This window comes from Geotrypetes seraphini, chromosome 19 (assembly GCF_902459505.1).
Source record: "Geotrypetes seraphini chromosome 19, aGeoSer1.1, whole genome shotgun sequence".
Taxonomy (NCBI): domain Eukaryota; kingdom Metazoa; phylum Chordata; class Amphibia; order Gymnophiona; family Dermophiidae; genus Geotrypetes; species Geotrypetes seraphini.
Window position 1 is genome coordinate 10,643,666 of NC_047102.1, and position 13,867 is coordinate 10,657,532.

General features: G+C 43.8%; 1 protein-coding gene and 1 pseudogene across 1 annotated transcript; one reads left to right on the plus strand and one right to left on the minus strand.

Annotated features, from left to right (window-relative positions):
* Positions 1 to 6,527: 6,527 nt before the first annotated feature.
* LOC117352104 lies at positions 6,528 to 6,890 on the plus strand (annotated as a pseudogene).
* A 5,660-nt stretch (positions 6,891 to 12,550) lies between these two features.
* LOC117352342 (uncharacterized protein C11orf96 homolog) lies at positions 12,551 to 12,943 on the minus strand. The gene has a single exon (XM_033928769.1). It carries the CDS (start codon positions 12,941 to 12,943, stop codon positions 12,551 to 12,553), a length of 393 nt encoding a protein of 130 aa, XP_033784660.1.
* Positions 12,944 to 13,867: the final 924 nt, after the last annotated feature.

Consider the following 13,867-nt stretch of genomic DNA (forward strand, 5'->3'; position numbering starts at 1 on the left):
GCTGGTCAGTTTGGAAACAAGACAGAAAAAAGATTGACTCATTTGAGCTTTGGTGCTGGAGAAGGGTTTTATGCAAGCCATGGACCACCAGAAGAACTAACAAATCAGTTCTGGAAGTGATCAAACTGGCTTTGCCACTCGAAGCCCAAACGATGAAGTTACGGCTGTCTTATCACTGGAGAAGGACATCATGTTTGGGAAGATCGAAGGAACCAGGCGAAGAAAGCGACCTGCAACCAGATGGCTGGACACGTTCAAAACAAGCATGGTGATGACGCTGGAGGACCTTACCGGACTAGCACAAAAGCGATCTCTTTTTAGATCCATCCAGTTGCTAGGACTCGAGCACAAGTTGATGGCATCAAAGTAACATATTCGGGCGCAGAACAAGCGCAGTTGTGTGTTTATGCTGCCGGTGTCACACGGGCATCGGCACACGTTTGGGTTTTTTTCCAGTCTGTCTTTAAAATTTGCTGGAGCATCCTTCCACTTGTAAAAGAAGACAAAATGGATAGTTCACTGTGAAAGATTGTCAGGAAATCTTCTCCTCAAAATCCTCCAACGTTGCCCTGGTGAAAACGTTTCGGCATTAGAAGCCATTATTTCTTTCTGCACATTGCAGTGCTTCCGTCTGCGTACCCACTGGCCTCATGAACAGCCATGTTAAATACATGTCAGTCCAGTTTGTTAATACCTGTTAATACCTGCGCTCAAGCCCTCTCAGCACTGGCATGCAAAAACATTCATGTACACCAAGTGTTAACCACATGCTTATGCTCATGGTAGCCTTGAGCATCAAACCCTTGGATTGTAAGCCCTTCAGGAATAGGACTTGAATGTAACTTGCCTTGAGCTACTACAGGAAAAAAAAAAAAGCATGAGCTAAATCCCCACAAACTGTGCTTGCATTCTCTTCCTAAAACATTCACTCTGCAGTAGAAAATGACACCGGGACAAATTCCTGCAGGAACTCAATTTCCCTGTCCCGTCCCCATGAATTTTGTCCCTGTTCCTGCCCCATTCCTGTAAGCTCTGACTTAACCGCACAGGCCTCGAACACTTATAATTTTAAGTGTTTGAGGCTTGTGCAGATGAGGACGGAGCTTAGACATTGGTGGAATGAGGCATTATGACATCACAATCTGAGCTCTAGAATGTTGCTACTTGTGATTTTAAAGCGTTTGAGGCTTGTGCAGATGAGGGCGGAGCTTAGGCATTGGTGGACTGAGGCATTATGATATCACAAACTGAACTCTAGAATGTTGCTATTTAGGATTTTAAAGTGTTTGAGGCTCGTGCAGATGAGGACGGAGCCTTAGGCATTGGTGGAATGAGGCATTATGACATCACAATCTGAGCTCTAGAATGTTGCTACTTGTGATTTTAAAGCGTTTGAGGCTTGCGCAGATGAGGACGGAGCTTAGGCATTGGTGGAATGAGGCATTATGACATCACAATCTGAGCTCTAGAATGTTGCTACTTGTGATTTTAAAGCGTTTGAGGCTTGTGCAGATGAGGACGGAGCTTAGGCATTGGTTGGAATGAGGCATTATGACATCACAATCTGAGCTCTAGAATGTTGCTACTTGTGATTTTAAAGCGTTTGAGGCTTGTGCAGATGAGGACGGAGCTTAGGCATTGGTGGACTGAGGCATTATGACATCACAAACTGAACTTTAGAATGTTGCTATTTAGGATTTTAAAGTGTTTTGAGGCTCGTGCAGATGAGGACGGAGCCTTAGGCATTGGTGGAATGAGGCATTATGACATCACAATCTGAGCTCTAGAATGTTGCTACTTGTGATTTTAAAGCGTTTGAGGTTTGTGCAGATGAGGACGAGAGCTTAGGCATTGGTGGAATGAGGCATTATGACATCACAATCTGAGCTCTAGAATGTTGCTACTTGTGATTTTAAAGCGTTTGAGGCTTGCGCAGATGAGGACGGAGCTTAGGCATTGGTGGACTGAGGCATTATGACATCACAATCTGAGCTCTAGAATGTTGCTACTTGTGATTTTAAAGCGTTTGAGGTTTGTGCAGATGAGGACGGAGCTTAGGCATTGGTGGAATGAGGCATTATGACATCACAATCTGAGCTCTAGAATGTTGCTACTTGTGTTTTTAAAGCGTTTGAGGCTTGTGCAGATGAGGACGGAGCTTAGGCATTGGTGGACTGAGGCATTATGACATCACAAACTGAACTCTAGAATGTTGCTATTTAGGATTTTAAAGTGTTTGAGGCTCGTGCAGATGAGGACGGAGCCTTAGGCATTGGTGGAATGAGGCATTATGACATCACAATCTGAGCTCTAGAATGTTGCTACTTGTGATTTTAAAGCGTTTTGAGGCTTGCGCAGATGAGGACGGAGCTTAGGCATTGGTGGAATGAGGCATTATGACATCACAATCTGAGCTCCTAGAATTTGCTACTTGTGATTTTAAAGCGTTTGAGGCTTGTGCAGATGTGGACGGAGCTTAGGCATTGGTGGAATGAGGCATTATGACATCACAATCTGAGCTCTAGAATGTTGCTACTTGTGATTTTAAAGCGTTTGAGGTTTGTGCAGATGAGGACGGAGCTTAGGCATTGGTGGTGGAATGAGGCATTATGACATCACAATCTGAGCTCTAGAATGTTGCTACTTGTGATTTTAAAGCGTTTGAGGCTTGTGCAGATGAGGACGGAGCTTAGGCATTGGTGGACTGAGGTATTATGACATCACAAACTGAACTCTAGAATGTTGCTATTTAGGATTTTAAAGTGTTTGAGGCTCGTGCAGATGAGGACGGAGCCTTAGACATTGGTGGAATGAGGCATTATGACATCACAATCTGAGCTCTAGAATGTTGCTACTTGTGATTTTAAAGCGTTTGAGGCTTGCGCAGATGAGGACGGAGCTTAGGCATTGGTGGAATGAGGCATTATGACATCACATATCTGAGCTCTAGAATGTTGCTACTTGTGATTTTAAAGCGTTTGAGGCTTGCGCAGATGAGGACGGAGCTTAGGCATTGGTGGAATGAGGCATTATGACATCACAATCTGAGCTCTAGAATGTTGCTACTTGTGATTTTAAAGCGTTTGAGGCTTGTGCAGATGAGGACGGAGCTTAGGCATTGGTGGACTGAGGCATTATGACATCACAAACTGAACTCTAGAGTGTTGCTATTTAGGATTTTAAAGTGTTTTGAGGCTCGTGCAGATGAGTACGGAGCCTTAGGCATTAGTGGAATGAGGCATTATGACATCACAATCTGAGCTCTAGAATGTTGCTACTTGTGATTTTAAAGCGTTTGAGGCTTGTGCAGATGAGGACGGAGCTTAGGCATTGGTGGACTGAGGCATTATGACATAACAAACTGAACTCTAGAATGTTGCTATTTAGGATTTTAAAGTGTTTGAGGCTCGTGCAGATGAGTACGGAGCCTTAGGCATTGGTGGAATGAGGCATTATGACATCACAATCTGAGCTCTAGAATGTTGCTACTTGTGATTTTAAAGCGTTTGAGGTTTGTGCAGATGAGGACGGAGCTTAGGCATTGGTGGAATGAGGCATTATGACTTCACAATCTGAGCTCTAGAATGTTGCTACTTGTGATTTTAAAGCGTTTGAGGCTTGCGCAGATGAGGACGGAGCTTAGGCATTGGTGGAATGATGCATTATGACATCACAATCTGAGATCTAGAATGTTGCTACTTGTGATTTTAAAGCGTTTTGAGGCTTGCGCAGATGAGGACGGAGCTTAGGCATTGTTGGAATGAGGCATTATGACATCACAATCTGAGCTCTAGAATGTTGCTACTTGTGATTTTAAAGCGTTTGAGGCTTGTGCAGATGAGGACGGAGCTTAGGCATTGGTGGAATGAGGCATTATGACATCACAATCTGAGCTCTAGAATGTTGCTACTTGTGATTTTAAAGCGTTTGAGGCTTGTGCAGATGAGGACGGAGCTTAGGCATTGGTGGACTGAGGCATTATGACATCACAAACTGAACTCTAGAATGTTGCTATTTAGGATTTTAAAGTGTTTGAGGCTCGTGCAGATGAGTACGGAGCCTTAGGCATTGGTGGAATGAGGCATTATGACATCACAATCTGAGCTCTAGAATGTTGCTACTTGTGATTTTAAAGCGTTTGAGGTTTGTGCAGATGAGGACGGAGCTTAGGCATTGGTGTGGAATGAGGCATTATGACTTCACAATCTGAGCTCTAGAATGTTGCTACTTGTGATTTTAAAGCGTTTGAGGCTTGCGCAGATGAGGGACGGAGCTTAGGGCATTGGTGGAATGATGCATTATGACATCACAATCTGAGATCTAGAATGTTGCTACTTGTGATTTTAAAGCGTTTGAGGCTTGCGCAGATGAGGACGGAGCTTAGGCATTGTTGGAATGAGGCATTATGACATCACAATCTGAGCTCTAGAATGTTGCTACATGTGATTTTAAAGCGTTTGAGGCTTGTGCAGATGAGGACGGAGCTTAGGCATTGGTGGAATGAGGCATTATGACATCACAATCTGAGCTCTAGAATGTTGCTACTTGTGATTTTAAAGCGTTTGAGGCTTGTGCAGATGAGGACGGAGCTTAGGCATTGGTGGACTGAGGCATTATGACATCACAAACTGAACTCTTGAGTGTTGGTATTTAGGATTTTAAAGTGTTTGAGGCTCGTGCAGATGAGTACGGTAGCCTTAGGCATTAGTGGAATGAGGCATTATGACATCACAATCTGAGCTCTAGAATGTTGCTACTTGTGATTTTAAAGCATTTGAGGCTTGTGCAGATGAGGACGGAGATTAGGCATTTGTGGAATGAGGCATTATGACATCACAATCTGAGCTCTAGAATGTTGCTACTTGTGATTTTAAAGCGTTTGAGGCTTGTGCAGATGAGGACGGAGCTTAGGCATTGGTGGACTGAGGCATTATGACATAACAAACTGAACTCTAGAATGTTGCTATTTAGGATTTTAAAGTGTTTGATGGCTCGTGCAGATGAGTACGGAGCCTTAGGCATTGGTGGAATGAGGCATTATGACATCACAATCTGAGCTCTAGAATGTTGCTACTTGTGATTTTAAAGCGTTTGAGGCTTGCGCAGATGAGGACGGAGCTTAGGCATTGGTGGAATGATGCATTATGACATCACAATCTGAGATCTAGAATGTTGCTACTTGTGATTTTAAAGCGTTTGAGGCTTGCGCAGATGAGGACGGAGCTTAGGCATTGTTGGAATGAGGCATTATGACATCACAATCTGAGCTCTAGAATGTTGCTACTTGTGATTTTAAAGCGTTTGAGGCTTGTGCAGATGAGGACGGAGCTTAGGCATTGGTGGAATGAGGCATTATGACATCACAATCTGAGCTCTAGAATGTTGCTACTTATGATTTTAAAGTGGTTGAGGCTTGTGCAGATGAGGACGGAGCTTAGGCATTGGTGGAATGAGGCATTATGACATCACAATCTGAGCTCTAGAATGTTGCTACTTATGATTTTAAAGTGGTTGAGGCTTGTGCAGATGAGGACGGAGCTTGCAGGAATGGGGCAGGGACAGGGAAAGAACTCACTGGGACGGGAAAATTAGTTCCTACAGGGATGGGAAAAATTTGTCCCCTTGTCATTCTCTACTCTGCAGCAACTCGTTTTCTCGCCACAGAAGCCAGGCAACTTATTTATACCCTTTTCTGTTATCGTAAATCTCAGCTCCACACCTTCCAGCCTACCACAAAACAGCCTTCTTGAACAGATGCACCGTCCTCCTTGACTTTCGAAATACAATTTTGGCCTCTTTTAGGCTTTGTTTAACATATAAACTTATTCTCCCTGCCCTTGGCCTCCTTATCACAAATCTCATACAGACTCTCTCAGAGAACCTGCTGTTCTAACTCTAAGCAACACACACTGCACTCCATAAGCTTTGACAGTGTTTCTTGCCAGTCTTTATTAGATTGTAAGTTTCAGAAAGCAGAGATTGCCTATTATCTGGAAAGTGCTGCATATAGCCTGGTAGCGCAATATAATATTAATGTGCTGGGATTTCCTTAAGCACCACTCTCTACCTATATCTCAGATACGTCAGTGTCCAGCCCAGCCGGAAAACATGCTTTAAATGGTATTAGCTGTCACTGCAACTGCTGATCAGTGGATGGGAGATGTAGATATAAACCAAGGAAGCAGTGAAGTAGAGCAGAAAGAGAAGCGGCTCTCAGAGAGAAGGAGGGAAACTGGAGAAATTGCCAGCCTCAAAACCCACAATCTGCTTCACATCGGCAGCCCAGGGAAGAACTAGCACATCTGAAAGTGAAGAATCTCCCCCCTGATTACCAAAGCTTCCAGATCCCCAAGGAAAAAGGACTGAGCTGAGCTTCTCAATTCGCAAAAAGGAGGAAGGAGCCCGAGACAGTGGGACCAGAGCCGCTCACACTGGAAGAGCTGAGCTGTGACTGCAAAGCTCTGGCCCCTGAGAAAAAGGGACCTTACTGCTGCCAGACTCAAATCTATCAGACCATCAAGCACAAAATGATGGCAACCAAGCGGGCTGAGGTATTGGGGACCTGCTGCAGCTACCAAGAGGTGCCCACTCACTGTATTTATATCACTGAGGAGTTTCCCCAGCCCATCCGAGCCAAGGCCCCCAGAGGCAAGCTGAGGAGACCCAGTGAGTCCTGGCTTCAGTCCCATTCAGCTCACTTCGATGAGATCCAGGAGGCGGAAGAGGAAGGGGTTCTCCCCAAGGGAGGAGGAGAAGAAAGCCAAGAAATTCTTCCTGCAATCTCTGGAGGTGTCTGAGGATAGAAGGACCCAGACCCTGCACCTGCACACAGAGAGAACTTCGTCAGCTGTAAAATGAGTCACAGCCTGGACTCCAGTGACTCTGATTAGATCTCTAAGTCTAGTAACTTCAGCTTGACACATGCAAAAGGATGACATTCCTTCAGGATCGAGTCTGTAACCTCAGCGAGGAGACCTCTGGAAATCAGAGATTTAAGAAGAGGAATTTTTACTGGTCCGGACTATAAAACCTACATAACACTGACATTGGATTCATTGTTTTCTGCCTGAGGGAAACTTATCAGCAGTCACTAACAGTAGGGTCAGTAGAGCTCCTTCAAAAAAGAGAAATAAGTGTGTGTGTGGGGGGGGGGGGAAGCTTTTAAGAAGCGATATTCCTGTTTCCCTCTCGTTACTCCCCATCCCTCTACCCTCCTTTTAATTTTTATTTATCATTGTAATTAAAACTTCCCTATCCCCCAAAACCTCTCGTTTCCAATCAGTCTTAACTTCTTATAGTATTAGATTTACCCTCGTTTTATTTTATCGCACCTAAATCAAAAGTTATTTAGACCTTTCTAATTTTTAATATTGTAAACCGTCCAGATACATGTGATGGTTAGTATATCAAGCCATGAATAAACTTGAAAAGGAAGCAGGACCAAGTCCTATCTGTTTTTCACTCTTCCCAAGGGATTAAATCATCCTAAAGGGACCAGATCCTGAGAGACCTTTTTTTTTTTTTGCTTGAAGCTGAACTGTTTTCAGTGAGAGACTCTTGGTATTTCTTAGAAATGATTCTGTGATGCTTTGATTTCACAGAAAGGTCTTTCAAGTGAACTAGCATGCCACCAATACCACTTTATTCCAACTTTGATAACAGAAGTTTCTCGTATAAGCCTTTTTGATGCTTCAAGCATGTCAAAATTATATTTATTTTTGTATTTAAATCTGTGATAGAATTTATCATTTTTAAAATATATGTGAAATTTATTTTTGAAAAAAAATCTAAAATAAATATATTTGACTAGACCTTATCACATGATCTCTGCCTATTTTGTGTTTTTTGCCAAGATCAGTAGACAAATGAAAGGAGTATTTTATCATGAAAACACAATGGAACATAAATTTAAAATGATACAAGGGGGTGCTGAAATGTTCTCAGCCCAACCTAAATTCTGAGCATTATTTTGCCACTGTAGCTGAATTGCAGAATTGAAATTTAATATTTTGACAGTTTCAGGTTATTTATTGAACCATATCCACGTCATTATCTTCTTGGCTGGGCTGAGATATTTTCAGCACCCCCTCTATAGTAACTGTAATATATTAGATTTATTAATAGCTTATAGAATACAAATGCATTATACTTAGGAGATTGCATATACTAGGTGACATTTTTTACTTAATTTGTAGTGAGGGCTTTGCTGATAGCTTTTATAAACAAGAGGTTGACTGTAATTGCATTCTTGTTTTTCCTTCTTTTCTTGAGTTGGTTTCATCATTGCTCTCAAAGGTGTAATTTGGATACTCAGCCTCTATAGCATTGCATACAACCCTCAAGTAGCAGCATCTTACTTTGATCCAGTTTTTTTGAAAAAGTGATAAAACCTTGCTGAATGTATGTCCTACTGCAGTGTTCTTCAACCTTTTTACAACCCGTGGACCCGGCAGAAGAAATAAAAGAATATTTTGTGGACCGGCAAACTACTAGGACTAAAATTTAAAAACCCCGTTTACGCCCCATCTCCGCGAGCTCGGTCCCCGCAAAACCATCTGATTCCATCTGCACAAGCCGCAATTATGATTTTATATTGAACATATTTTATTAAAGTATAAAAAGAAATAATATTCTGAACATATTGTGATTTTATAAATACAAATATACAGAGCACGGACCAACAAAACCCCTGTCTCCCCTCCCCCTTCACAATATATCCCCTCTACTATCAAGAAAACTGAACAAGCCAAGTTATTATAGAATGCTACATAGAAATATCATGCTAACAGAATACTGCAGTCCCCAGTTATGTCTCTAGCAGGATATGTAATTCAAATCTGATATATTTCTAATGACAAAATAGAAATAAAATTATTTTTTTTCTACCTTTTGTTGTCTCTGGTTCTGCTTTCATCTTCTTTTCACTCTTTTCCTTCCAGCATCTGCCCGTTCCATCCAATGTCTGCCCTCTCCCCCCTTCCATATGTATCTGACTTCTTTCTATGCCCCTCTTTCTTGTCCATCCTCCTCTCTCCTTTTTACATCATTCATTCCAGCTTCACTGCCTTCTTCATTTTTATCTCTCCTACATCAGATCTAGCATCTTTATCCCTCTCTCATTTCTCTGCTGACCCCCTTTCCAGCATCAATGTCTCTCTACTTTCTCATTCCTCTCTCTCCCCTTTCTCTCATCTGATCTCTCCATTCCACCCTGACCCCCTTCCCCTCCTGTAATCTCCCTGCCAGCTGTTTCCTTCCTTTTTTCTTTCTCCCTACCCTCCTTCCTTTTTTTCCTTCTCCCTTCCCTCCTCCCTCTATGCAACATTAACTCTCTTCCCATTCCTTTCCCTCCTCCCTCCCAGCAGCATCTCTCCTTCTTCTCCCTTCCCTCCTCCCTCTATCCAACAGTAACTCTCTTCCCATCTCTTTCCCTCCTCCCCTCCCAGCAGCATCTCTCCTTCTTCTCCCTTCCCTCCTCCCTCTATCCAACATTAACTCTCTTCCCCATCCCTTTTCCCTCCTCCCCTCCCAGCAGCATCTCTCCTTCTTCTCCCTTCCCTCCTCCCTCTATCCAACAGTAACTCTCTTCCCATCTCTTTCCCTCCTCCCCTCCCAGCAGCATCTCTCCTTCTTCTCCCTTCCCTCCTCCCTCTATCCAACATTAACTCTCTTCCCATTAACTCTTCCCATTAACTCTCTTTCCCTCCTCCCCTCCCAGCAGCATCTCTCCTTCTAACTCCCTTCAAGTCCAGTAACAGCTCTCCCTTTTCCAGACCTTCCCAGCCTCCTACAGTGGCTTCCTCCCCTTCCAGCAGCTCTCGGTACTTGCCTGCAGGAAGTTGCCGGTAAATCACTTCCCTGGCAAATTGGAGAGCTGGTGGGAGGGGAGACAGCCACTGTGAAGGCTCTCCAGGATCTTGTTCGCACACGCTGACCATCTCCCTCCACCTGCACCTGACTCTGCAGCTCTCTCCGGTCCTAATCGCAACTTCCCCGCGGCCCTCTTCAGCAACTCGGCAGGGGTTGGCGATCAAGACACGCTGCCGACGTCGGGACCTTCACTCTCTGAGTCCCGCCTATTTTGTTTCAACTTCCTGTTTCCGAACAGGCGAGACTCAGAGAGGGAAGGCCCCGACGTTGGCAGCCTATCTTGATCGCCTGAGGCTGGGAGGAACATTAGTCGGGAGGAACCGCAAGTCGGCAGGAAATTTAACTGCCGTCTTGAATCTCGCCGGCCCTGCGCGGACCGGCAGAAATTTTCTGCGGACCGGCGGTTGAAGAACTGTGTCCTACTGTACTTTAACATGGCTTTCAAAACAAACCCTTGAAAAGCCAATGTTGTGGCTGATGTCTGTCACAGGAGCTGTCCAAAAGCCTGGTGCTGAAAAGCAGCAAAAGAAGGGGAGGTATTATTTTTACAAGGAAGTTTTCCTAATTTCTGTGATTAATAGATGGCAAAGTATAAAAACTGGATGTTTTTGGATTCTACATACCCATGTGCCATCTCTAATCTTCAGTATTCCCTATTCTTTAATTCCTTCTTTTAATCTTTAATGGTTCCCCCCTCTCCTGTGGAAATGATGGATTAATAAATGTTATTTTCTCTTTGCCACTTTCCCCAGTTCACACCATTCCTACAGAGTTTGAGTTCTGTAAGTGATTTTGAGCATATTTGAATGAGCCATTTTTGTAGTCAATGTGCAGGAAATAGTTTTTTTTAACTTCTTGCCCTTAGTTTAGTTTCAGTATGGGAGGGGCAGCTCAATTCACTTCCTCTGCTCATTTCTAAATGGTAGTATAAACATATGGTATTTTTAAACAACTTACTTCACACCTAAGCTTATACTAGTGGAGATAAGAGATGTGTACACATTCTGAAAATAAAATTATAACCAGTACAATATAACAAACACCTTTGCATCAATATATACATGGGATACTGATTAAGTATTATGCAACTATTAGACTCTTTAAAATTTACTTGCTCAATTCTCAGGCATGAATGTTTCTGCCAGCCCTGGCTAGGGCTGAAAATGAGTAGAGGGAAGCATTCACAACTTCCAGAGGGAGTGAAGTGTTATGTTACTGTGTTCTGAATAGTGTTGGTTTGTGATTCCCACCCAAGGACTATCACCAATTCCATTGCCTAAATGTGCCTACTGGCTCCTAAGTGAAAAACACAAAACACCATAAAAATACACTTTGGAATCACACCTACGTAAGCACTTTAGGCTGTCAAACACCACTATGAATGTGGCTAAAGCCAGAAGTGGCATTAGGCAGCCTTAACTGCCTATGTAGGCATGATTCATGGCATAGATAGGTTCTAGAAATGTAGACTTGTAAAACCCAGGCCTATATTTCCAGTGCCTATCTTTCATGGAGGTGTGATTCTCTATAGCAGGGGTGTCCAATGTCAGTCCTCGATGGGCCGCAATCCAGTCGGGTTTTCAGGATTTCCCCAATGAATATGCATGAGATCTAATTAGCATACAATGAAAGCAGTGCATGCAAATAGACCTCATGTATATTCATTGGGGAAATCCTGAAAATCCGACTGGACTGTGGCCCTCGAGGACCGACATTGGACACCCCTGCTCTATAGGGTGTCATCATGTGAATGACATGCGATTGGCAACTGCCAATATCGGCGCCCTATAGAGAATCCGGTCCTCAATGACGTTATGAAATTATCTCCCTAGTGGCCAGGTTTATAGAGGGAGCACTACTTTACACTGTGACTGGAATGAGTGTGTATGTGTAGGGGTGGGGGTGGGAGGGAGGGAGGGAGGAACAGGGTATACAGAAAATATCTATGTAGCCTCATAATGCCACAGTCCAAGTGAAGCTGCCGGTTCTGATCGAGCATGAAGCCCAAAGAAGCAGAAAAAAATTACTAGAATGCCCCGCCCCCCAAAAAAGAAAATTGAAAACATTAGTCAACAAGTGTTTTTGTGTATTTATTTGTAATTTTGTAAAGATAAATCATATTCATCCATAAATATATTGATTGAAAGGCAGCATAGCAAACTTTTAAATAAATGGGGAGGCTCATTTTAAAGCTCCTAGACTTACAAAGTTGCGCTTGTTATTATGAAACCTTGTAAGTCTTTGTGCTTTGAAAATGAACACCTTTAAGGTGTGCTCATTACATCCAATGTTCTTACACTTCACACAAAGAGAACATTGTGTACTGAAAGCATTCACAGAATAGTATCTAAGAAACATCCAGAGTCTATCTCTGGGAAACGTTTTGGTTCCTGCTGCAACTGTCTCTCAGAATCTGAGGCCCAGACTACTTAAGCCCTTTGGGATAGAGCAAAATCCAAAGCTGGACTACTCTTTCTCTCTTTTGCAGCAGCCTCTCAGTCTCTGTTGTCACTCATCCCCCAACTACTTCCTCTCAGAGAGAAAATAGTCACTCCAATGTCCATCTTTCAGCACCTTTTGAGCCAGGGACCTGATTCCTCTTCTGAAATCTCTCATTTGCAGAAAAGATCTTGTCCTCGGAGCGCTTGAGGTGAATGGTTACATATCTGATTCTGAAGGGCTATCGTCTTTCTCTGTGTGAGAGGCTGAGGGTTACTAGAGCAGAATCAGAGTCGCTGGAGTCCAGGCTGTGACTTATTTTACAGCTGATGAATTTCTCTCTCTGCAGGTGCAGATTCTGGGCGCTTCTCCTCAGACCCTCCAGAGACTGCAGGAAGGATTTCTTGGCTTTCTCCTCCTCGGTGGGGGAAACCCCTTCATCCTCCTCCTCCTGGATCTCATCGAAGGTGACAGACTGAGAGTGAAGCCAGGACTCACTGAGTCTCCTCAACTTGCCTCTGGGCGCCTTGGCTTGGATGAACTGGGGGAACTCCTCAGTCATATAGATACAGTGAGTTGGCAGCTCCTGGTAGCTGCAGCAGGTCCCCAGTACCTCAGTCAGCTTGTTTGCCATTGTTTCCCTTTTTTGCTTCTTGATGTTCCGAGAGATTTGGGTTTGACAGCAGTAAGGTCCCTTCGTTTCAGGGGACGCAGAGATAAAGTTTTGCGGTCACTTATAGCTCAGCTCTTCCAATGGGGCAGGTCTGGTTCCTCAGTCCCAGGCTCTTTCTTGTTGCCGACTCTGCTGATCGCTAAAGAGATTCTCCTCTCTCAGCAATGCTGCTTCTCTCCTAGAGCTTCGTTGAAAGATGCTCCTTGCCTTCTTCCAGGCAGCCTCAAAAAAAGAGCAGATGGTGTGTACGCTGAATCTGGAGCTCTGTCCCAGTTTCTCCCCTTTCTCAGAGCTGCTTCTGCTCCCCTCAAGCTGCTTCCCTGCTTTTATCCATATCTCCCTCCCACAGGCTGCCAGCTGAATCACAACTAACACCATTTATAGCATGCCATCCGGTTGGGCTGGGCACTGACGTATCTGAACCATGCGTGGGTACAGAGGGATAAATCCTGTGGAAGGAAACCCTGGCACATCTCATTGAGAGGATACCGGTGAAAATTAAATGTGTTCCATTGTGCAATACACACAAATGGAGAGAGCCTCGCCTTACAATAGCAACAAAACAGAAGAGAAAGGCAAAGGAGATGTCCTTACAACCAAGCAAAAGCCTTTATTCTTTATCCAAGTTTCTGCTGTCAAGTGCCTGACTAGCTGCCATTTGCACCACCAAGCTTTTTCTCATTCTCCCTGTCGTTCGATCCAGTGTTCCCCGAGGAAGGCGTTCAGAGTTGCCGAAACTTGGATCCTTGTTGGGACCGTGTTTGTAAAGAATAAAGGCTTTTACTTGGTTGGAAGGATGTCTCCCTTGCCTTTCTCTTCCATTTGGCAATAGCCATTACCAGCTATGCAAACTAAGTAAACAAGCTGCTCAATGAATTGACTCTT